This window comes from Natator depressus, chromosome 6, assembly GCF_965152275.1.
Source record: "Natator depressus isolate rNatDep1 chromosome 6, rNatDep2.hap1, whole genome shotgun sequence".
In the NCBI taxonomy this organism is placed as follows: Eukaryota; Metazoa; Chordata; order Testudines; family Cheloniidae; genus Natator; species Natator depressus.
This window is the reverse complement of record NC_134239.1, coordinates 83600132-83626511: the sequence shown is the minus strand read 5'-3', so window position 1 is coordinate 83626511 and position 26380 is coordinate 83600132. Positions and strand designations below refer to the sequence as shown.

General features: G+C 40.5%; 1 protein-coding gene and 1 long non-coding RNA gene across 6 annotated transcripts in view; one reads left to right on the top strand and one right to left on the bottom strand.

Moving 5' to 3' along the window:
- The window catches only part of NPAS3 (neuronal PAS domain protein 3), an 843689-nt gene extending 819811 nt beyond the window's left edge, over positions 1–23878 (bottom strand). The window contains exon 1 of one of the 5 annotated variants that reach the window (XM_074955835.1): positions 23552–23878. In XM_074955835.1, the coding sequence (XP_074811936.1) occupies positions 23552–23709 (158 nt within the window). In that variant the 5' untranslated portion in view covers positions 23710–23878. Of the gene's footprint in view, positions 1–19545; positions 20170–23551 lie in introns of those variants that run through there. The other 4 variants (XM_074955836.1, XM_074955837.1, XM_074955838.1 and 1 more) reach the window with 4 other exon arrangements.
- LOC141989329 (uncharacterized) overlaps positions 23552–26380 on the top strand; it is an 85507-nt gene continuing 82678 nt past the window's right edge. The window contains exon 1 of the long non-coding RNA XR_012639965.1: positions 23552–23826. This is a non-coding gene — a long non-coding RNA (uncharacterized LOC141989329). The remainder of the gene's footprint in view (positions 23827–26380) is intronic.

Sequence of the window (26380 nt, the reverse complement as noted above, 5' to 3'; positions counted from 1 at the left end):
ATTCCATGATGCAATCTACTTCTCTGGTGGAGTGTCCTTGTTTGATGAAGGCAGTTTTGAGTGTGGTAAGGTGTATATCCCAAACTTTCTTCTCAGACAGTATTCCATGGTATCTGAGTGCCTGGCTGTAGATAACAGATTTCTTGGTGTGTTTGGGGTGGTTACTGGATCTAAGGCCATATCTACACTATCACTTATGTCAGCAAAACTTATGGTGCTTGGGGATGTGGAAAAAACAAAACAAAACACCCCTGAGCACCATAAGTTTTGCTGGCATAAGTGGTAGTGTGCACAGCTTCTCCCATCAACATAGCTACCACAGCTTGTTGGAGGTGATTTAATTATACCGACAGGAGAACTCTCTCCCATCAGCATAGAGCGGCTCCACAAGAGATCTTACAGCGGTGCAGCTGCATTGATACAGCTGTTCCATTGTAAGGTCTCTATCATAGACATAGCCTTAGAAGGCAGACATGGTGATCCATGGTTTCTTGTATATGGTATCTCTAGGGTTTCATTGCTGAAGCTGATTGCGGGGTCCAGAAAGTTGATGCTAGTATAGGAGAGAATTTAATAGATAGGTTGTGGTTCTTGAAGTTGTGCTGGAAGTCTATGAGGGAATTTAAATTGTCTGTCCAGAGGATAAAAATATAATTGACATATCTCAGGTACATCGTTGATTTCATGGTGCATTTGTCCAGAAATTCTTCTTCAAGGTGTCCCATGAAGAGGCTGGCATATTTGGGAGCCATCCTAGTACCCATGGCTGTTCCCAGGGTTTGGACAAAGTGTTTGATGCTGAATGTAAAATTGTTACAGGTGGGGATGGAATAGATGAATTTGGCGATGTGTATAGGGTGGATAGCAGATGGTTGTCTGTTGTCTTGTAAATATTTGAGGCAGGCAGCTATGCTGCCATTGTGAGGGATGTTGGTGCACAGGGAACTGACATCCATGATGGCGAGGATGGTGTTGTGAGGGAGGTTATTAATCAAGTTCATGGAGGAAGTCAGTTGTGTCCTGTAGGAAACTGGCCCTTTACGTGGTGAGTGGGTGCAAGATGGATTCTATGAATCCCAATATTCCTTCGGTTATAGTTCCACGGCCAGATATGATGGGTCTGACTGGGTTCCCTTGTTTGGGTATCTCGGAAAGCCTGCAGATCCCTTTGGTGGGTTCTAGGGGGGGTGAGTTTCTAGAGTTTCTCTTTGAGTTGTTTTGAGAAGGATTTCCTGATATCCTTAAATTCCTGGGTAAACTCTGGTGTGGGGTCTTCGTGAGTTCTTTTCAGTATGTGGTGTCAGAAAGTTGTTGGTTGGCCTCATGAACATGGTCATTATGGTTGAGGACTACAACGTAACCCCCTTTGTCTGCTGGTTTGATCACTATATGGTGGTTAGATTTCAGGGCCTGTACAACTGTCCTCTTAGTGGTGGACAGATTACCGTGGATGTGATGTTTGTTAAGCATTTTGCAGTCAATTTTCTTCTTGAAGCAATCAGTGTAATGATCAAGAGTGTGGTTTCATCCACTTTCTGGTGGCCAGTCAGATGATTCTATTTTCTTATGACTGTCAGTGGGGATGTGGTAATTGTGAATGGTGTCGTCATTGTCATGAAAGAGTTCTTTGAGGCGGGGACAGTGGAAGAATTCTAGATACTAAAATCTCTACTAGACATTAAAAATCATGGACTGAACAGAAACACTGTATGTTCGGCTTATTACAACAACGTGTAACACACCAACACTCACTTTTTGTCTTGAATGGTCCCTTAAAATATATGCTGAACTACGTATGCTAAACAATCCATTCCAACTTGCATTTAGCTGTGACACTCGAGTACCTTTCCCAGACCTGACGAAAAACTCAGTGTGACTTGAAAGCTTGTCTCTCTCACCAACAGAAGTTGGTCCAATAAAATAAAAGATATTGCATCAACCACCTGTCTCTCACAATTATTATTCATTCAGCTATCAAATGCTACTCCATTTATTTTAGGCTATTTTTTCAAATTTCCACAAATACAACAAAAATAGCACTGCGTTGCCACTTCCCGCAGCCCCCATTGGCCGGGCACAGTAAACTGCAGCCAGTGGGAGCTGCGACTGGCCGAACTTGTGGACATAGCAGGTAAACAAACCGGCCGGGCCCGGCAGGGGCTTTCCCTGCACAAGAGGTGTCCCAAGTTTGGGAAACACTGTTTTATTGACCAAAATGTTTCTTTTCCAAGTAAGGGACTGGGTCTATGGCATGACTGCAGCTGAGTGTCGAGATGCCTCTACCAATATAGAAGTGGTAAAATAAAAGAGGCCACTGATGGAAGGATTTTTATTAAAACCAAAGTATTTATTCTACCATAAGACACAAAATATGACTAAGAGATACACTAGCTCTCAAAGCAAAAAGCAACATCCCTAGACTGTCAATATATCAGTTGTTGGAGACCAGCAAGTAGTCCATGAAGTTGAATCCCGCAGGGACTCTGCCTGCTCTGGTTCTGCCTCCAAGTATCACTCTCAACCTGTTGCCTCATCCTCTGTGCTGGCTTCACTTAACTGCTCTGAGAGGCAGAATAGTTTATACCTTGTGGACTCTGAACTCCACACTTTTATCAACAAGCTTTGCCATAAAAAGTGCTAATCTTTTGCCTCCCTCCACTCCACCCCAACTTAAATATCAGAATGGCTTAGTTAACCTCAAGTGGCATGCAGTCCTTTCCTCTGTGCCACAGAGCTACCCTGCTCTGAGTCCACCCATCAGATTAGAGAAGTACATTTTCAGGGAGTACTTCCTGATCTTCCCCCTGCACGAAGCGGGTCAACCTCAGCTGGGGAAAAGGGAATTCTGACCTACCCCTACCTCAGAGATCCAGTTTGGGGCTCTAACAGGACACAAATGGAGAAGTCCAGCTCATGATTAAGCATTGACTTATTCTTCGTCATGACCCTTTCCTTATTAGATAAGGAAATTTGCCCTGTACATTTATTCCTTCTCTCACCCAACACTCACACACACCTCCTTCTTTAAGGACAGAAACAGGGACAAAAACGTCAGCATATTTTTATGCCCTGCTTTATGTTAAATAGTCAAATCATATGGCTGCAGTGTAAGGTACCACCTAGTTATATGACGTTGTAATCTTTCATGTTCTGCAGCCATTGTAATCCTTCATGCTCCATTTCAAGAACAAAATGTTTCTGTGTAGCAGGGTGGTTATCTGTTCTGGCCCTGACAGGGCTGAAGCCAGCCCAGGGAGAGGGCTGGAGCTGTGGGAAAAAGCCCGGCCAGATTAAGGGAGCAGCTGCAGCTGTGGCCAGCTCAATCATGCCCAGCTGGCCCCTATAAGAGGCTGTGAGCCAGGAGCCCAGTCAGTCTCCCTCTGCCTGTAGAGGGAGAAGGGCCTGGCTGCAAGGTGCTGAGCAGGACACCTAGATTGGAGCAGGGCTGGGGAAGGGCCAGAGTAGCTGGGAGCTCTGGCCTGGAAAGCCTCAGGCTGCAGGCCTGAATACAGGCCAAATAGGTGCTGGGTTGCAGAGGGGCAGCCCTGGGTAGGCGGAGGCAGCAGGTCCAAAACCCCCTTGCCTGTGATGAGTGGCATATACACTGCAGTCTGCCCCTGATATAAGGGGCTAAGTGGGGACTGGCAGTAGCCCAAACTGCGGTGAGGTGGGGTTAGAGGGTGAGGGTTCCCCTGGATGAGGAGACCCAGCACTTGAGAGTGTGGGGGTACTGCCAGGGGGGCAGCACCCCAGAGAAAGGGGCACCGGGTCCTTGAGGAGGGACCCAGGGGCCTGCAGTAAGGCGGATCACTGGCCTGCAGAGGGCGCTCTGGGGCTGGCAGAGCTAATTCCCAATGACTACCAGCAGGAGGCGGCACAGGGGTGAGTCTGAAGCTTTCCACTCCCTCATAAATAACATGTGAGGCTCTGTGTTGCCATCTGATAGCTGAGCATTCTCTCAGAACAGGCATATCTAGTGTCCCTCAGAAAAAGCTATCTGCCACTACAGACCACCAGGTATCATCTTCCTTCCTTTTCCTGTTGCTCCCAAGCCAACTCCCCAAGCCATAAATCTGGTTGAAAAATCCAGGCTTTGAAGTGCAAAACAGCCATAGATACACCTTTTTAATATCTGTAAGGTCCTGTTTACAATCATCCATCCAGCCATTATTTTGTTTGTTCTATTTTATTAATTCTTAAAGAATTGTTGGAAAATATACAATAAAGCTTCCATAATCTCAAAAAAAGAATGGTACTTGTTTCTTGGCTCCTGGTGGTGGATTTTCTAGGATGGGTTTCATTCTCCCATTCAAACTTTCACAACATTTATTCCTACCATGTTTACATGATACCTGAGCACAAGTACATCTCCATATTGGCACCATCATTTGGAACTTTCTCTATAATCAGGTTTTTCCTAGGATAGGAGGAATAAATACAACACCCAATTTCTCAATATAGCTGTTGCATGATATTGGATATAAAACTGAACTCCGTATCAGTAATCTTCTGATATATCCTAACTCCAGAAGACAACTGGACTAAGGTGCTCATCGTCTGATAGCTTTCTGTCTCGCCCTACAGTCTTAGTACCTGTGATGCGCCCAACATCTAAAAAGAACCAGATTCAACACATCTGCCCTAGATTTTTGTTCCTACTCTTATATCTAAAATTGGATTCCATCCTAATATGGCCAGAAACCAATTATTAGATCACCATATTGAGGATCACATCCCTCGTCTTCTGGTCTGGCCACAAACAAAGACTTACCAAATCAGTCAGCTATGGTTATTGTTTGCCTGGTGTTGCTCAGATGCCAGGAACACTTGCCAATGTGCTCTCTCTCTATTCTACTGGAGAGCTGTTTTCACTTCTGCATAATTATTCACCAAATCCTTGTTCATAGCATGGACAGGCACCAATGCCTTACCTACCAGCAGGGATGTTAAATAAATAGTCTGTTCCTCTTGCCGCTGAGCACACAGTACGCATTCATACCTGGCAACAAATTGTTCATTTTCCTTCCCCTCCACATATGGGGTAATTTAGGATCCATTCACACCATCTCCCAAGAGAGCTCCCTCAGACTTTTGAATTGCACTCATCTCACTCAGACCCATGGTGCAGAAACTAACATTACCAGATCATTTTGCCAAATACCCAGCCTAGTTCCTCCTCGTGGGTCTCTAGGAGATCTGATCAAACCAAGGGACAGTTTCATCTCCTGGGATTTCTGTCCTACAAATCTCAATCCTGCCTCTCCTCCTGATTCAGGGGCTGCTGGAAAAAAATACTTAATCAGGAATGCTTGCCAGCCTTGCAAGCGATGGTGTTCCGCAACCAATCTCCATTCCACACAAAGAAGTTCTGTGCCCTAAACCAACCACCACAGAAGGGCTTGTTTCAGGCTACAAAAATCTATGAAGTGGGTCAAATTCTACCCTCATTTACACCTACATAAATCTGGAGTAATTCCACTGATGTCACAGAACAGAATTTGGCACAAACACTTGTAATACATAAATTGCATTCTTAATCCTATAAGTTCCAGTGTTCCATTTATACACATGCTGCCTATCACTGCCATTAATGGAAGCTACACTTGCATGAGAAGTTGCTAACTCCTTCATAGTATGTGCCATATACATAGGGACAATACAAGGATTAATGTTACAGTACACGTGACAAAAGAAATATCTATACTCAGAGTCAGATCCTGTTTCCTTTTAAATCAATGACAAAATTCCAACAGAGTTCAACAGTGCATGGCTGGACCCTTTTTCATTTTTTGCCCATTGTAAATTAGTTGTGTTGACCACTATTTGTTTATAACGCAATGTTCCTGACTCACTGAGCACTCAACAAGATACAACCTTCTGATACTGCTCCTTTTTCTAAACTAGGCTCACTAATGACAGTTCCGACTAGGTCTGGGAAATTGGCACGTATTGATTTTGAAGAGTTGTGAATCTAAAAACTAGAGATTTTATTCATTTTTGTTCTACTTCTCATCACAGAAAATTCTTCTACAGCAAATGTAAAGCGCACAAAAACATTTCAGCAATTAGTGCCTGAAGCTTCTGTCTTTCAATCATATTTATGCTGTTAACCTCTTTCTATCCAGTGTTGCCTCTAGGTGCAAGACATTCCCAGAATTCTTCTGTTCATTCAGTAAACTTCCGGCAACAAAGGTATGTATATTTACCATTGTTTTTGTTTACGAAATATTTGGCTTACCATAATAGTATTTCAGTTTAAAATCTAATATATGTTACTACTTTCATTGATAGGTTCAAAACATCATTGAAATTAGTTTTATATCAATGAGGTTTCACCAAGAAAAATTATATAGAAACATTGTGTCTTTGTTAAATTTAAGATGTTTAAAATGTATCTTATTTGACGGTAAAAACACAGACTTCAAAATATCCATTTCAAATAAAATTAATCAACATGTTAAAAAGACGTTTTAAATACTCTATAGCGGTATAATGTTGTAAGCTCTTCAAGGCAGGAACTCTGTCTTTCTAGAGCTTGTACTCTGCCTTGCACTTGGGTTCCCCAATCCTGATTGGGGCCACGGAGCATTATCACAATATAGATAACTACAAGCTATAATCCAGCTCTTTCTTACACATCTCAGAACAGAGGGATTCAACATGAGGTAAAAGGTACACCAAAAAGCACTGTACTAAGCTGTGGCACTTAATTTTCTCAGATCCCCATGCAAAATAGCTCAATACTTTTTATGTCCCCTGTCTTGTTCCACATTAAGGCTATTTTTGCTGACTGCCTGCCATGAAAGCAGCTGAAGAATGCTCTTCAACCTGAAGCTCTATTGAAGGTGGAGGAAGGAACCCAACTGCACCTCTGCAGATCACCTTTTTCAGCCCCTTGGCATACCAAATTAACCACATGCACAGGAAAATAGTGGCAGATGGTTCATGTAGGTATCTTGAATGTCCAGAAATGTTCATAAGTGAACTGACGTACACAGGTCACTTTGTGTAAATTACTGTAGCCTTGGGCACCATTAATTGGCACAGGAAATCCTGCCACCAGTTATGCCACTTTCCTCTGGGATTATACAACATACAGCATTTATCTCTCTGCTTCTCCCCCTTTTCAAATAGCCACAATGCCTTTTCAATGCACTATGCTGCAATTCAGTTTATATTTGCGTTGTAAATTGCAGCTGTTTTAACTCTAAAGCAGGATGGTATGATACCAAACGGCAGTTTTTCTCTGTGCTTGGCCTTCTCATATTTGCCTTTGCATATTATCTTGCTGCATGATTTTCAATCCATATTACACAACCAATGGAAAACATATAGTTCTCTGATCATAAGCATAAGCTGACTGAAGCAGGAGTAAATCTCACTGGAACCCTGACCAGCTGCTACTTCACAACCTTGCAAAGTCTCAACTAAAGACTCCTGCAAGAGCAATAATGCCAGTGGAAGAGTGACCAACTTCTTGCTTCTGGGGCTCCCTTTTCCTGCAGATTCCCAGGATCAGCTGGGTAGGACTGGGTGGCCATGTTCCCTATCTCTACAAAATCTTCTATCTTCCGAGAGGGAGATTACTTGGAAATTTCATTAGGTTAACCTCTCAGAATTCCCTAGCTTTCTCCATATTCCCTTTTGCTTATATCCATGGGAGAGGAAAATCTGGACTCAAATTATATCTTCATTTAAATAAAGGCATATTTGGGGTCTTTCCCTATTTATTTTGTATTCATCTCTCCCACTAAAATTAAGGCATGGACATTGTGACATGGACAGAATAGAATTCAAAGTGATAAGGCAATTCTATACATTGTTTTGGTTTTCTAACTAGCAATTATATCAAGTAGTAATTTTATATTTTATATATGTATCTACTCACTGGTGATTTATACACACTCTATCATATATACCGGTTACTATTGTAATGCAATGATTTATGAAAAAGCAAATGAGAATAGTGAATTCACCTTCCAATACATACAACTGTTGACTTAAGTATTCTATCATATTTTGCTGCATAGAGAATACATTGCCTTTTAACTAATAGCGAATATACATTAGAGTATTTTTGCTCAAACTTTGTGTCACTTGGAACTACATAATTTAACTATCAAAATTCCCACTGGGAATATCTCATGTAGATCATTAATATCACTGTTGTATTAAAAAAAATTCTCAAAATCAACACATATATTTTCTTAAATGCAGGGACTTCCATAAAACAAAGAAAGGCACTCGATTCCTCTTTCATTCCATATGATATGCAGCTGCATCAATCCCATCAGGAAAGAGGCAACAGGAAATTCTTAACATTCTGAAGAGAAATCTAAAGATGTGGGTCTCATCACCCTTTCTCCTAAAAGTCCTTTTTGACTGTCTAAAAGATGTTTACATCAGAACTAAAATTTTAAACTTACAACTTTATTTAAATCTTCTACAGCCACAGGCCTCATTAAGTTGCTAACAAGACGTTAGAAATAAATTTTTGTAAGTTTCCTTCCCTTTTTCATTCTCTCTCCCATCCCCAAAATATAAATCAATAAAGAAAGTTGACACCTATAGATGAAATCAAGCCAAGTACTCTAGCTACTGGAAAATATGCCCTCATAATGTCCTACTGCTGTGTTATTTGTGTTTCTAACTATAACTCTTGCATATATAATTCCATTATACTTTTATAAATCAGCGTTTTGAAAAATGCTTTTGATCCATTAATATATTTTCCTGGTTAAAATTCTTTGAGATGTTCTTAACAAGAGTCTTAGATAATGAATTTGGGCAAACTCTGGAACAGTCTTTACAGTATTATCATTCTCATTAATTTTCAGAACTACCCACTGTGTTGAGATGATTGTCATGGGCCTAAGACTTCAATTTGGCTAAATATTTTTGCATATATTTCAACATATAAGTAACTAACAGATGTTTAAAATGCTAAGTTCACATTCTAGAAATAGTTAAATATTTATTATAATATCATAATTTGTTTGCAGCACTCATTTTTATTTTGTTTCTATCTTTAAACACTCCTTTAGTATCCTGGTTGGTTGTACACAAAAAGCTTTAAAATGCCTTCACAAGAAAACAAAACACCCTGGATTTAGTAAATACAGCTGTGCTTTTAAATAAGAAAAAAATCATTTAAAGTATCAGAAATGAAAAACAAAGAAAAAAAGAAAACACTTAAGGCACAGAAACTTAACATTTACCTTAGGTCCAGACTTTATGTAAATTGTTAGCCTAACAACATCTTTCAGATTCATATTTTGTTTTGGCTTTAGAAAAAACCTGTGGTATTAAATCATTCCTAGAAGGCTGCAGTAGATGAAAACAATATCACTTTTTAAAAAGTTAATACAGAGCATATACAGTCTTTTACTTTAGTCAAGCTTATTCTTTTTTCTTTTCCCCCTCCCCCACCTTCTTTTTTTTAGGTTATCTTTGAAGACTGATTCTGTTTCCATTGTTTCATCCCTTAGCATTCACATATCAGAGCAATAAGTATTTCATTACTGGTTTATCTGTCCAGAGGCTTGAGAAGCAGTAACAATTAACCCTCCCTTCACAGTGATTGATACAGGCTTTGCTTTCAATTTGTTCCACTACACAGATCATGAAATTCTGAATGCGATCATCCTTATTGACCTACACTTTCAAACACACGGCTACAATGAGATGAAAGTAATTATTAAAAGGAACACAGGACTACTCGATGCTGAAACAAAGTCTTTAAAAAAATCTTTTAGATGACCTTTCTTAAAATTGGAAGTATTTGATGTGAAATAAAATGATGGATTTGCTTCATAATCTGGAAATATTACATTCAAAACTTATCAATGTATGTTATGATTATACCATAGGGGCTCAACTCTACAACACTGACTTCAACAGGACTGATCACTTGAGTAAAATGTAGCAGGGTCAGGCCCTATATGTTCCTCAAAGGGCTTTATTTTACACCAGTACTGATTAAAATATTTTGTGACACATGTCATCTCTTTAATTACTATGCTGCTATGACCTGTTTCTTAAAGACATGGTATTTCATTTGAAGACACTCTGCTTCCTGATTCACCTTACTATATAAATATGTACAACCAAAAAATCACTCTCTCAACAAGGAACGAAGAACTGAAAGCAACAGTTTTACACCATCAGACAAACTGAACCGAGACCTATAAACCCATGTATAAAGACTCCACTGCAGTGGGAAACAGAAATATTTTTCACAACTCCTTGAAAAATAGCCTCAAATAAATATTAATATCTTGAAATCGATACATTCTGAGGAATATAAAGTGATTGGCAGAGGAGTGCAGTGACTACAGAACTATTTAAAATAAGGGTTGCAGTCAAAGAAAATCAGGATAGAAAACTATGCAGCAGACTGTTCTTACAGGCCTCAGGGTCTAATCACAAAACAGAGTGATGGAGATGAACCAATACTGCATGGATTAGTGATGAATTATTTTGAAATATAATCATATGCCAGCACAAAAGGGGAGGTAAAAACTAGCCATTACTCACAAGCTGATGTGCAGATAAGTAAAATAAAAATTGGGGAAAAAATATATCCTAAACTAAGACATGAGAATAATTAAAAACTAAAATGTTGTTACTTCAAGTAACATTCTATGTAATGTCTTCTGTGTACTGTATAATATTGAGTATTTACATAGTGTAGTCTGCAAAGTGCTTAGGCTAAAGCAGGGTTAAATCGCCATCTCTTCTGTAAATCAGTACCTGATAACAATATATGTCAAAAAAATCTGAGTAGGAAGATGTATACTTAAATTATTTAAAAAGGCACTATTTTTTCATATAGTGAAATTACAGGAAATACATATAAATGTAAATTTATATATAATACTAATGAAGGATTTAATTTCCTTTAGTCCATCTGGAAAACAAAACACCAAATTAGGATTTAATATTACGTTTCTTTTTACTGTGGAAAAAAACGGTTAGAACTAATTTTGCAAGGAAAGAAAAATCAAAACTGCTATTCACAGAGATTCCTGAGATTCTTATGAACAGACTGTTTAAATGAAGAGCACTTTAATCAGTAGAGGAATCCTCACGTTTCTAATGTCTTGCTGTGCATTCTGCAGGTTATAGGAGCAGCTGGTAGAGGTCATATATCTTTTGTGAGCATCCCAAAAAGGCTCACTGCCAGACTGTTAAATTATGAATAAGCAATGAACAAAAGAATGCAGATACGGTGGTGACAAGATAATCCAAGCAAATTTATCTATGACAAATTTCACAGGATTAACAAATTACATTTACACAGAACAATAAAAATGTGCTAAAAATTATGAGCCTACTTTTCCCTCACAGCATTAGTTAAAAAAGTCACCATCCCAGTGCATTTAAATTTAACTTTATCTAAAATAAGACATTTACAGCATGCTGAAGACAACCATATAACATTATTTCCTTTCAAGCAACTATACATATATAGTGTATGTAATAGACATATGTGCCGACAGTACACTATAACTGTATACATCACTGTAGAATTACATGAAAAGTCTTCCCCATTATAAATATCATAGCAAATATAGAAGAGTACTAACTGTCCAATGCTCCATTTTGCTTGGAAAGGAGAACATATTTTGCCAATCATTAGCCGCTTTTCCCCATAAAGATTGTTTTCTTCCTATTTGCATGGAACAAACAGTATAAAATATGACAACCTCCACACAAAAAGTTAAGTCCTGAGTAGGAGTTGAAATACTTTTTCCAGTAATATTACAAAATAATTAAACAAGTAAAAAGGCAATATCCATCCATGATTTCTTGGAAAGATGTGGGAGAATAGAAATAACCTAAATACTGTATGTTATAAAAAGAATCCCAAAGGTATATAATCAGTGTGTCAAGTCACTCTTCTATTTTGGATTTAGTGTTTACTCTATCCTTTTCACTGAAGCCCCAGTCTTGAGAAGTGGTGCAAAAACATAAAATTACACTTTGAGCGAATTGGTGCTAGAATGCATGGAATAAGGGTTTGCAAACTACAACTCTGTAGAAGAGGAAATTAGGTTTTGTTAACAAAAAAAAAATTAAGAGCAAAGTCAATTTCACTGCAAAAAGGGAACCAAATTTATGTTTAAAAGATCCAAGCACTGTTATACCTTTTCCACAATTAGTCTCATCTGAGATATGTATTTTCTGCCAATTCAGTTTATTTTTGTTTTTTAACATGAAACAGTTGTTTAGTAAAAATACAACTTTAGTAAAATTGGTCCTCTTCAACACTATACATAATTTACATATCAAATGTATGCTCTCCTTACAGAACACTGCCTCTAAACAGGAAACCTAACTATTAAAGTGAACATCCAATTAATTAAGATACTTTAGTAAAATATTTGGATCCTTCAAACACTGATACTTGAGTACCATTTATCTAGCTCATTCAGCCATTGAAAAAATTACTGTACTTTTTATTTTTCAGAAGAAATACAAGTTTTATAGTAAATCAGAGTAGTGACTCAAAAACAATGAATTAATAAGGCTGCCCTAAGCATCTGTTTCTCTTCAGTACTTTTTACTAGTTACCTACAAATAAAAACAGCATTCTGTTTTTTATTTTTTCCAGAACCTCTTGTCAATGGAACAAGTGTTGACGCAAGTGTACCAATTCTATATCCAATGATATTCTGACAAATATGAACACTTTTTGCAGTTATGAAGGCTAACGGATAAACAGCAATGGCAACAAGTCCTTTTTTTTTAATCCCAAAGACAGCACTTAAAAGACTCAGTCATTCAGCCCTTTCTCTTGACCTCAACCTTGACCTACAGAATCTGCCTACCTACAAGAGGTTTTTTTCCTCACTGTAATGTACTCAGTCTCTATTCTCCCCTAAACAGAGATAGCCAGTCCTTCCAAAACTTTACAAATTATTGTTTTGCTAAATGGACTGCAATCTAAAAAGGACAATTCTGGGGACATCATGCACATCTAAATCTAGTGCTCAAATGAACTAAACTTTAAATTAGCAAGTGCTTCCATCTCTCCAACGTGATATATAAGCAAGACAACAAAGCAACTCCCCACCCAGTTTATATAAAATGTACAATATATGTGAGCATTATCACAAGCCAAATATGCCCTTTTCTAATTTAATCCAAAATGATAACCCAAAAACAGTATTATTCTGTACAATTAAGTTTAAAAACATTATAGCCAAACAACATTTAATGAACCCAATCCCATATTCCTCAGGCAGGCAAAACTTCCAGACTGGGATTTTCAAATGAGCCTAAGGTGTGTAGGCACCCAACTCCATTGCAACTGAATGGGTGTTGGGTGCCCAAATCTCTTCAGCTCCTTGGAAAATCCCAACCCAAGGGACTTAATTGTAGATTATGTATATGCATACTATTCAGACTGTATCCTGAACACTGATTTTATATATATATATATATCAATGTAAACCTATGATCCCTGACTTTAACGAAACAATACTCTTTCACTTTAATTGCTTAACATAGTGTTGAACCAGCATTATAAATGAAATTAACAGATATGATGTTGATTTCCATAAGAAATAAAAAATAAGATCAGCTGTTCCATCAAAGCACTTTCTTTCAATGAGAATTTTCCCTGTATAAGGAGTACAAAGCCCCAAGCTCTCTAAGGAGGCAGTGTGGTTCAGGGATCAGAGTTTGAGTCAGGAGCCCTGGATTTTATTCCCAGTTCTAGCATTGCTGTATGAGCTCTGCCAGTTCTCATGATTTTTATATGCCTTCGTTTATCCATCTGTAAAATGGACATAAAAATGCATATGCCCCTTTTAAAGCACTCTGAGCTCTACAAATGAAAATCTTCACAAAAACGCTAAGTATTATTAAGTGTTGCTCGGCTGTAATGTGACATCAACAGGCGTTCCCAGAGCAGAGAGAGGACAGCACAAACTCTAAGAGTGTAATTTCAACATGCAAAAATAAGAAAAATTCAGCACTGAAAATGAAAACGTCCACCATGAAAAGGAGCTATCTCAACTCAAGGGTCGAGCCTATTCTTTTAATGAGTCATCTCACTATTACCAATTTGTCCTCATATGAAGTTATGTGAGATCACCTGTCCTTCAATGTGATTTTGAATTTTGCCTGTGTAAGGAATACAGGATCAGAAACTACATAAGCTTCAATATTTAAGCCCACCAGATAGACTTGCTATTTTCTTGGAAGCCCTTTTGACAGAGGACTACTCCATTTTTATTTCAGAATTTCCTTGTTCTTTTGTAGTTGATGGTACACAGATGCACAGCCCAATCCTTACCTTAATCAAGTCCATGAGAGTTTTACCATTACCCTCAGTGGGAACAAAATCAGGCCTACAGTATTAAATGTAAAAAATATATTTTTCCTTTTGGCTTTCTATAGTATTTTCTTTCCTTTGGTTTTTCTTTTCAATGAAGATATAATTTGAATGTACACTTCCAAAGACAGAATATAGCTCTTCAAAGACACTTTTGCAAACATAATCCTGTTCTTACCACACCATATTTTTCTACGTAATGTTCCACTACACTATACAATATTAATGAATATTTCTACTTCTTAAAGTCCTTTGAAATCAATGGCACAAGAGTCCTATTCATTTCACTGGGACTTGGTGTATTGCGAAACTACAGCTCAAGCTGGTCACAGAACAATGCTCTAGTCATGTAAGACACACCAGCAAACATTTTATTCCTACTATGCTGCATCTTCATATGCAATATTATAACAAATTATTCTTATTATGTGAAGTTCTGTTAAAACCAACAGTACAAGCACCTCATTGACACTACTAGGACTTCGTATGGCAAAGATAACATGCAGTAGTCTTGTATATATTACACAGAAAGATACCATCTATTATGAAAAATAGATTTATTAATGCCATTTCAAAACATTTCTTCCAAATGTCAAAAACATTTTGGCAGCAATGGACTAATTTCCAAGTTTTAAAAAAAGCAGCACTGAGAAAGAAATGTCTTGGCTAAATACATTCAAAAATGTATCTTAAAAACTAATTCCATGCTAGCAAATTGTGTGCCAAGTTTCAATGTAATTACTTCTGAAACCACTATAGGCCAGATTCTGAAACCTCACCTCACATGAGTAACTCTTCCACCTGTAAGCAGTAGTTCTATTGACTTTAACAGGAAATTACCCCAATGGGCCTACTTGCACATGTAAGAATCGGTCACATTAGTTCCACTTTCAGGATCAGTCCAGTTACACTGAACCCCAAAAATCACTTATTTAATGCATATAAAATGAAATTCACCTACATTCTGTACTGGGGCTCAATCCTGCAGCCACTAAGTCAATGGGAGCAGGATCAAACCCAAAATGTTATGAAAATTACTACAGTTAGTCAGCATGCTCAATTTCAGATATTCAAAAATCTCAGCACACATCCCCCCCATAAATAAACCGCTATCAAAAAAAGATTTATGAAACAAATTATTTTTAAAAATAAAGATACCTTTTAGCCAGAATATTAGTAAAACAAGTTGCTGGAATGATAAAAATTGTCTGTGTCACTTTTCAACAACTGTTTTACATAATTTTTTGCAGTGAATTTCACATCTGGCTAGCAACTTGTATGCCAAGTTTCAAACCAAATGCAATTTGAAACTGCCAGTCCATTACACTCTAAAATTCAAAGCCTGAGAAGAAGAATGTGGAGGTTGATGTTCATGGTGTATCCTGATGTTCCCTTAAAAATATCCATACTTCAGAGTGTTGTAGTAAACTGCTAATTTTGATGCAGTAACTTTCGTTATGAATGTCAAGTTATTGGACCTAAGAAGCAATGCTATAATTATTCAGTATAAAAACAGTATTTCTACATAGCACCATTAGTTTGGTATAAAACAAGTTAAATGCCTATTACTTCCAGTAAGAAAAAAATTATGCTGTAAACCAATGTAAAAAACAATGCAGCAGACAAAAACTTGTTATTCAGAATCCCATTAGTTACTGAAAATACCTAATATAACTTTTGTTGATCAATACTTTCACATAAGTCCTAAATAATACATGATTCCAGTGGGGAAAAATGCAGCAAATCAAATATAGTGGGATATTATTTCAAATTATGAATAGTAGTATGACTGCTAATCCATAAATCAGAAATCAGAAAGATTGTTGTAATGTGGGAGGGCTCTATTTAATAAAGGTCATTATAACTCCTGGCTCTAGAGCTATAAGATCTAATATCCTCTCTGGTAGCTCTATGATATGCCCATGCATTACTGTTCTTGTTGACAGTCTGTTGCCTTGGAAATCTTTCATTATTTCAGTTTTTCCATTTGTAGACCCTTGGCCTTGTGATATGAAGGCCACCCTATTTCATATTTTCGATTATCATTTAAGCAATCTTCTGGAGCTATTTATATAAAAGCAAGTGTTAGACAATGCATATCATCATTTATCACTGTTTTGTTTAAGCTTATACTCTAGAAAGAAATACAAAAATGATGATTTTTTTTCTTTACTTTAAACCAACACCACTGAGATACTGCAATATGCTTTACAAATCAGCACTGGCATACCATATGCATTTCACTTCTATTTAATCATTTTGGATATATATCCACACAATTGAAAGATCCTAGGCTGGTACTGTAACTGTATAATTTGAAGCCTACCAGAGTTTAAAAGAAAATCAAAGAAGTTTAAGTGCATAACTTCGAAAATAATTATTTCACAATCTAAACAGGTAAAACAAAGTTTTAAAATGATTCAAGTAGTATTAATACTTAATGGTAGCATATATCATTTTTGGAAGACATTTCAAACCATTATCCTGTTGTTTACAGTATTTTAACACATTCCATCTAAATACTGTGTAAATGAACAAACAAACAATACGTCTCTTAGTCTATAAGGTGCCACAGGACTCTTTGCCGCTAATATATAGATTGTTTACACTCATGGGTCTAAATTTTGATAACTAGTTTATTTAAGAACTAAGAAAATAGTGACTGCAGAAGCCATTTTTCAAATCACTTACAAGATACAACTCAGAGGAGATTTACAAAGTAGGCTTAAATAATCCGTTACATGAAAGAATGTAGTGAAACGTTAAATACGTCTTAAGAAAATGCATGTTAGTGTATATTTATTGAAGCACTATTACATTTTTTCCAAAACTTTTTCTAAAGAACACATAGGATTATATATAATTTCCCATATAAAAACAAATCAACTTACACATGTAATATTTATATTTAAAGTGTTCAGAGCATTGTAAACAGTGATAACCAAGCGAACTCTCAGGGCACAAAACTGTCTGCACACTAGGCCACATTTGTGGCTATTAGCGTTCTAGGAGTTTAGGCTACTTGTTCCCCTGAAATGATTACTCCTCCCACTCCCTACAGGGTAAAACTACTCTGATCCAACCTTTAAAATGACAGCATCAGAGCTGAACAAGAAGATGCTATTAAAGGGCATTAAATTAAATACAGTATATCCTCCTACAACTTCAATCAGAATTTCAGACCAAGTGTTATTTAGTTCAGCTCTCAAGTGGAGCAGAATAACAAATTGCGCACTTTGATTTACCTTCTCCGAATGCCAAATGGAGACAGGTGATAAAGAAAGCACTCATGCAAAGGCTATGAAGTTTCCCCTAGAAATTAATTCTATCTTCAAGATTCCTATCTCAGAGAAATTCCCAAAATGGCACACAAATATGCTTCTGCTGGAGAGATTACTGAAGCTGTCCTGGCAAATACATTTATTACTAATATAGTACCAGGATCAGAAAGAAGACAGCAAAATTGTATATTAGAAAAAAACATATTGATATTTATACATTGTTGTTTTCCTTGCAAATGAAGAACTTTATAGAAAAAAGAAAAAAAGCATGTTGCTAAAGACACTATTAAGACAGTAAAAATTCCTGTGCAACCACTGGAAGAAAATGTTGAATGTTTATAGCTAAAGAGAAGCCAAAACATAAATCAGACCTTTGATTTCTGGATTTTTAACGGCGGTGCACATTACACCTATATCCAAATTCAGCTCCATATGTCTTTGACTACATTGTCGAAGTGCAACACTTAATGGCTGAGATCAATCACAGCTATATAAATACTTTAATTATACAATATACAGACTACAAAACAGAGTTTTCCAAGGTTTTGCCATACTCAGTAAATTACTTCACCATGAAAGCTACTGATATTTCTACCAAATCTGCAACTATTTAATTTTTTAAAACATACACTGTGATATGTTTACCATCACATTTAAAAAAGACAAGTTTTAAATTAAAAGTGTGAAATAAAAACTGTTGGACCACAACATATTTTATGAAAATATTTCTCAGATCAACTTGCACTGTAAAATATAAATCTGACAATGTGACTCAGTCACTTTTAAAAGCTGTCTACATGTTAATTTCCATTTTACAACTAACCAGGCATCTTCCTCACCCTCCCACTCATCCCAAACTCACAGATAATGCTGAGGAAAGCACACAAAAACAAACAAACAAAAAAAACTTTGGCTGCCCTCCTGTTGGACATACATCTTAGTGAAATGGATCTTTGAATACTTTTGTAAGAATCACAGAGTCACATCACATGAACTTGTCAACTGCTTCCTACTGATCACTTCTAGAAAGAGTCATTTTACTAGAACAAATCTGCTATGGCCAATTCATGTCAGCAACAGTCAATTAACAGCAAACACAATCCCAAAGAAAAGTATACGGGCCGAGACTGGTGGTTTAGAAGCAAAGGGGAGAAGTACCATCCACTCTGAAGTCTAAGAATAACATCCGTTTACAGTCCTTGCAGATATTTTGTATGCAAATTCTGTTGCGTGTTTTAACCAACTCCGCAGTGCAATAAGTATCAACTGTTCCAAACAGCCTCATGTGTTTCCACCGCCAAGGGCGGGGCTGAGAGGGGGGCAGTGTACATTATTCTGCAATTATTGTAACGCTTTGGACAAACTTGCCCGAAAGCGCAGCTTGCTCCGAAGAGCAAACAGCTCTTCCCTAGTTTTGGCCTAGCTGCTGCACTTGAACTGCACAAGCACGGACGGCCCCTCAGCAAGACGTTCCGGGCCTGGTGCAAGCTTCTCAACCCCCAGTCACCCCCTCCTCCTCCTCCCTCTCCCCTCCTTCGCGGAGACTAGAGACCCGAAAGGGGCCGCCCCGGGGATCCCCACCACCAGCACCACATACACCCCTCCCTCCCTCGTCAACGCGCCCTGCCAAACACCGGCTCCTGCGAGCTGGGGAGGTGCCACTGCTCTGAGACTGGCGGCGGCTGCAGCGGACAGGCTCGCAGCGCGCGCGCGTGTGTGTGTGTGTGTGTGTGCAGACAATATGCAATAGGAGAGAAACTCCCCGTACTACCTGACAGGGAGAGCGGGTATCTGCAGGCAGAGAGTCCTCCTCCTCCCACCATTCCCCGGCATGGCAGCCAACCCAGACCCAAGGCAGCAGCAGCGGCGGCGGCGGCACCGCGCGGCGCTGCGGCAGGTTCAGTAAAGAGAAAGTGTTACCGTTCTCGCCGGGAAGGATCCTGCTGAAAGCTTGGCTTGGTGGGCGCCATCTTCCTGGGGTTTGTTTTGTTTTTTTTGTTGTTGTTGTTTTGATTTTTCCTCTCTCCCTTACTTTTCCCCGTGCCGGGGTTGGCGTGTGTGGTGTGTCTAGCGGCGGCGGCGGCAATGGCCCTGATTACCCAGACAGGCTAAGGAAAAGTACTCAGGCCGAAGCATCGCGGGCTCCCGCTCCTCGGCGCAGTCCTGGTGCAGGTTGCTCGCTAGCACGGCTGCTGCGGCGGCCGCCGTCCACAAGCCGAGGAGCGGAGAGAGCCCGGGCTCCGCCGGCTCCACAGACATGCCAAGCGCAGAGACAGGCGGCTGGCGGCGGCGGCGGCGGGGGGAGAGAGCCGCGCAGCCCCGGCGGGCAGCCCGGCCATTGGCATCGCCCGGCAGGTGTGACACACGCACACAGCACGGGCCAGATTAAGCTGGGTGCCAGGCCATGGGGCGAGCGGGGGAGGGAAGAGTCAGGGAGCTCCGGGCTTGACCGCTGTGAAAGTATTTCTGGGCATTTTCCAGCTGCTTCCCCAGCTCCGCTCTCACTCTCTGTGCAGGGGACAGAGCCTCCGCTGCCGGCGCAACAACGCCACTCAGTTGCAGTTTCGCACACTTTCCTGCTCTAAAGCAGCAGATCCAGCAGAAAAGAGGGGCTGAAAGACACGGGGGGGGGGGAAGGGGGTGTATGTGTGTAACTCTGCTAATGCACATGTGTGCATAGCACAGGGGAGAGCATGTGTACACTATATGTAGAAATCCCTGAGACAACATATGCTCTATACAGCGGGTGTGCATTACATATGGAGAAGTGCGTGTGTGCGCAATATGTTGTGTGCAACATATGTGCATCTACTATGTATACGGTATTGGAAGAGAGTATATGCGTTAGATACACAGAAGTGTACGCACGTGTGTATAGCTCATATCCTCTGTACAGAAACCGCAGATAAATGGGGAGAGGGTTGCGAATATAGGTACGCACACCCATTTGAGTATGTACACATCCCGCATCTTAGTATACAGTTCCAGCTGTAGATGTTCTCTTCTTGAAAGATGTAACATTGGTCATGTTAACACAATGTGACTCGCTCGGTTTGGAAAGCATATGCTTCACGTTCACTGGAGATTACCAAATGGATCACGAAATAAGGGAGCGAGAAAAAGAGCATACCTTACAGATTTCTTTTAACATACCAGGAGAAGTGGGGTTAAAGAGATTTTAAAAGACAAGGTCTCTTTTGTAAATGGCTTTTCAAAGCCAAAATAACTGTGTGGCTGGGCTTCTGCTGCCTGCAAGTTCAGCTGCTTAGGGCCTGATCCTGTTCCTAAAATGAACCAGATTCTTTCCATGGGCGCAGGATCAAGCCTTAAAAACGGGCTTTAAACAGAGCGTCTTCTCCATAACTTAAAAAGGGAAAGGGAAATGGGATGGCTACACGTATGACTTGTGCAAGAGAAAGCGAGTGAAGAAGTTATTGAAACACCTGAAAGTTTGGCTGTAGGGCGTTGTAAATGCACCAGCAGAAGAATCTCTCCCTGTAGAAACCAGCGAGACTGACCTAACCTACCTATTAGGTTTGAGGACTTCCAGAAGCAGACACAGGCTACCAGGGCAGCCCAGGGAGCAAGCCCCTGCAGACAGCTTCTCTCTCAAAGCAGCCTACTCACCTAGGCCCCGATCCTGCAGAAGCTTACACACGTGTCTACTCACTATAGTAAAGTTAAGCACGTGGGTAAGTATTTCAAGGATGGGGGCCCCATTTCTTACTGGACTTTTTGTATTTGTCATTCTGCAATACATACACGTATTAACTATATTGTATTTATCCAGAGTAAACATCCTACATCTCAACATAAGATCCTTGGATTTCTTTTATTTTTATTTCAGTCATTAGAAATGGGATCTGTAATAGACTTTCAACTTTATATCAAGGAATGTGGGGGTTCAAAAAGCACAAAATGCCAGTCAATCCGGCAAACCTTTTTCCTCCCCTCCCCCAGGAAAAAAAAAAGTTAAAAGGTGTCATCTTGGATTTTTGCAATGAGCATAAAAGTGATGTCAATGTTTTGGTACATTTGTAAAGCATTTCAGTATAACAAGTTGAAACATCATTCAAATGAAAGGAATAGTTTTAGTCTATAAAACTAATAGTTATCTAACATTTGGAGAAAATGCAAATTGTCTTTTCTACATGAAATTATGTAAAGCATCCAGACTGGACTGGATTCTCATTATTGTAAGTATTTGACTATATATTTAGTCAACAATATTTGGTTTATTGGTATTGGTAGTTTATCAGAGAAGACTTGTTCTTCTAACTTTTTCCTGATTACTGACTGACAAAAATCCAGCTATTAAAATCGAACTGAAGTACTAAATTTTCACAAGCTGCCTTGTGCATATATTTCTGTATAGCTTAACCCCTCCAGAGGTCTCTTTCATTTATTTAAAAGTCAATCTGACATTTCTGACCCTTGACTTCCCCCACTTCACAGACTAAATTATTGTGACAGTTGCCTGTACTTCCTAGTTAAAGTGGCCGTCAGTTTCCCTTAGAATTTAAATACTTTATAAGTGACAAAAATAATACAGAAACCATGAAAGGAAAATACTAGCCCAACTTTTTCCCATTCTTTATATCTGTCATGTTCCAGTTCTTTTATATAATAGGTTCCTGTATTTGAGCAAAAGAAGGCTGATATTTCATTTCAAACGTTCCTTATCAAGGAAAGTTCTTGGGGTCATCTAACTGCAATATCAATTTTATACTAATTTTTCACGAACTAAAGCCTTCAAAAGTCACACCCAGAAAATTTCTACCATCGGGCATCAAATGGAAAACACACCCATAGGTTTTCCAAAACTTGCCCTCATGTGGTAGGCAACTCAAAGTTGGTGAACAACAAAGCAGGCAATGATTGATTATCTGAATCTCACCAATTTAAATACTGGTGGTTCGAAACAAGAGTTTCCAAATCAGTGAAGTTTTAAATATAAGGTAAAACCTTACTGCGATACTAATATTCACTATATGCACATTTAGTTTGAGGTGTTGGATATTTGGGGTTACACACCATTTTTACCCCACTATTTAATTTAATGCAAAACTGGAAGCCCGGATGTTTGGAACTACACTATTTTTATTTTATTTTAAAATCGAAATTGTTCAGATTTCAATCTAGACTTATTTTTGTCAATTACTGGGGAGTAGATTTTTGTTCTAATTTGCTACTAGCAAAGAATATCAAAGAGAAAGTGTAGATTTGTACTCTTAGAAAGAGGAAGAAATGTCATGTAATTAAACACCATGTTAGTATCACCACTTATCAATGAATTAGTAAGGGGTGCAAGGTGGGGAAGGTCTTTAAACTTCATTATGACTTAATGCCTAAACCCAACTTTGTAGGGCTCTTCCTAAAGGCGCTGCCTGCGAATCGCGTGTATTTGCATTAGAATGCAGTTAAGATGAATACTCCACAGTGCTGCGTACACTTAGGGTTTCATGCTATATTTCCCTGTACTAACAGGTGACATAACACTACAATGTGGCCCTGGAAGCGTGCAACTCCAAGTGAAAACTGTCTCTTTCTCTGTCGAAAACAAATTATCAATCAACACACCGTGATCAATTATCCCCCAGGCTGCCACACAGTGGGATTTGCACAAGGCATTGACATTGAGAAATTCCTCTCTAGCAGGGAAGAGCGGACGGGATCCCAAACTTTGCAGCAGCCAAGCTAAGATGCCGGGAACTCACTCCCCCCACCGCCACCCCCCATTGCTGCTTTCCAACTCATTCAAGATACCACTAGAAGATTTTGTTTACATCTCGGTGCATTTTAAAACAGCCTGAATTTTTACACCCAAAGACCTACCAACAGCGGGGGGGAGGAAAGAAACACAAAAGCACAAAGAAAAGCAAGTGAGGGAGCCTCACACACACCCCCTTTTCTGACTTGCACTCACCGTTGTTGGTAGGAAGTGATGCCCTGAACGTTTTGCGGGTTGCCGTTGGCTGCGGTGCTGGCTCTCCCCATGCCTGGCCCGGCCGGCACTCCCCCGGCCGCCCCACCGGCCGCCGCCGCAGTCACCTGCACGCTGAAATCCGGGAAGATCCTGATCATCCCCGCGGCTCAGCACCCAGCGAGTCTCGGCGAAGAGGTACAGCAGCTCCTCTCCCTCCGGCGGCTGCAGCAGCAGAGCCAGGCACACTGCAATCCCATTAGTGAGCGGCGGCCACTGTGAGTGAGGGAAGGCGCTTTGATCTGAGCTGCTGGGCTGAGATTGAGAGGAGTTGGGGGAGGGAAGGGAAGGATGGGGGGTAAAGGGAGGGGGGAGATATTTTACCGATTTGCAAACATACAACGTGTGAGGATTTGGAGGGGGGGGTCAGCACTGCCAAAGGAAGGTGTAGCTAATAATACCACCGAAGCTGAGGTTATACCAGAATATCCAGGCTGAGTAGGGACAGAGAGAGGAGAGGGAAGCGCAATTACTTTAGCGGTGCAGTGAAAATGATGAGCAGCAAATGTTGCCTTTTTTTCCCTCCTCCCTCTCCCCCACCCCTCCTCCCAAAATGCAAGTCTTGGAGGATTTCTCTGTCTCAATGAAGTAATAATAAGCGCTGCTGACCACAGCCTGGGCTAGAGCCAACAGCGCGAGGGAGGAGGGGGAGGAAATATCCCAGCTCCCAGAGTCGTAAAGAAAGAAGTGAGAGTGGAGGATTGTTGCTGCCCAAGTTCTTGCTCTTGGTAACTTGCTCCCCCCCCCCATGAAGGGACGGTTTTCACAAGTGAGGAAACGCGCCGCTTTTGTGCTATGGCAGAGTTTGTTCCCTATTATAGGGAACTGACTCTCCTCCCCTCCTAGTGTGCAGCAATGTTATTGCTACTCAAACTTGTAAGGTGTGCGGTTTTGTGTGTGTGAGCACGCACTGATCCCCATTGCTGCTTCAACATATCAATTATACAGCTGAGAGGTGTGCAAGAACCCTTTGCAAATTTATATCACAGAGCAGCAGGAGCAAACAATAACAATATTGAGGAAGGTGGCTCGTCTTCGGTGGCTCTTTAATGCAAACTGCTTAATATCCGAGAGGGAAAAGCGTCTGCAGATTTACAGCTCCTTTGTGCAACATGGGTAAGAGTGGGCGCAATTTCCCCGCCCCTCCCTGACCGAGGAGGGTGGATTTGCCTTGCCCCTCTTCTTCGCTGCAAAGTGATTCTCTACCCAAAACCGAGTTGGCTTGGGTTTCAAGGCTGCTGTGCATGTGTATGCGCCCCGAGCCACGCGGTGCCGCGTTGTGATCCTTCTCAGGGCGCAGTAGCCGCCGGCGGTGCAGTGCGAGGTGTTGGAATGCGCAGAGCAGCCCCCCCGCCCCGTGCCATTCCCACCCTTCTCGGAGGCGCCGGGAGTCAATGAGGGAACAACAACTTGCGCTGCTGATTGACTCCCCGCGCGTTAACTGCCGGCCTGGGCCGCTCGCCTCGCAGCCAATCGCCGGCCAAAGCGCGGGGCTGGCGCGGCGCTTCACCTGCTTAACCCTTTGAGCCAGGCGAGGAGGGAGCAGCAGCCTGCGAAGCGGCCAAGACGGCAGGAGAGGGTGTGGGGGAAGGAAAGGGGCGAGCCACAAGCCCGCAACAGAGCCCTTCCTTTCTTAACAGGGACAGGCATTTGGGAAAGCCCTTTATGGGGGAATGGAGGAACCCAGAAGCCTTGCAAAAATCACCCAGAAAAGCCTCACGCCCCTGCAGCAAATCTACTCACCCAGCCTCACCCTGACACCGAGAAAGTAACTGTGGGTACTTGGCCCAAATGCTGTCCCCTCACCACACTAAAGTTACTCAGTCTAAGCAAGCTGGCGTTAGTTTGCCAGGGTTCCGTGTAAACGGCAGTGCGTTAAACACGTTCAGTCAGGAGTATTAAGGGAAGAGAGGAGGAAAAGCCTTTCCTCCCTACAGCTTTCCTGTACAGGTGTATTGTCCACCCACCACCCTCCTTCTCCTCTGGGGACTTGGAGTCCAGGCCCCTCAGATCCATAAGGCAGACCTGAAGGAGTAGCTCCCATGTTAGCAGTAACAGCCTGTTCCCCTCTAGCCAGGGGGATGAAGCACACACACTGGGCTAGTGTGGGGTACACAAGCAGCATTCATACTCTGCCTGTCTGTGCTCCCTGAGGATAGAGCTGTTAACCCTGATGGCACCACTCATGGTATGTCTCCACTGGAAAAAAGTGGGTTCTCAACTCAGGTTAGCTAACTTGGGTTAAAATAGCAGTCAAGGCACAGCAACTGGGGTTGGCAGCTCACGTTCAACCCTAGGATGCCCTATAGACGAACTTAAGTCACAGTATTACAGTTGCACTGTGAGATGTGCTTGCTGTACTTGTCCACCCTGGCCCACCACCCTAGAAGGCATTGTGCTGACTGGCTTCCACAGGCAAAGCTACTCTTGTCCTGGCAGTATATCTCCTTTCACCCAATGCAGCTCTGCCTCTATGAATCTTAAATTGACCCTTAGGCCAAATATCCTCTTCATCTTGACTTTTACTTACTATTTTTGCTTGAAACCAAATTAAGACACATCAACTTTATGTTAAAACAGAGACTGCATTCAAATCCTTTGTATTAAATAGCATCTGTGATTGCATTCTATTTTAATACAGAATTCTTTGGACTGCAGCTAATACCAGGAGATATGAAACTGGTTAGTCCCCACATGTTGCACATAAAAAGAATTCATAATGAGCATCTGTGGGATGTGGAATGGATCCCATGAGTTAGCTGAAGACCTCAT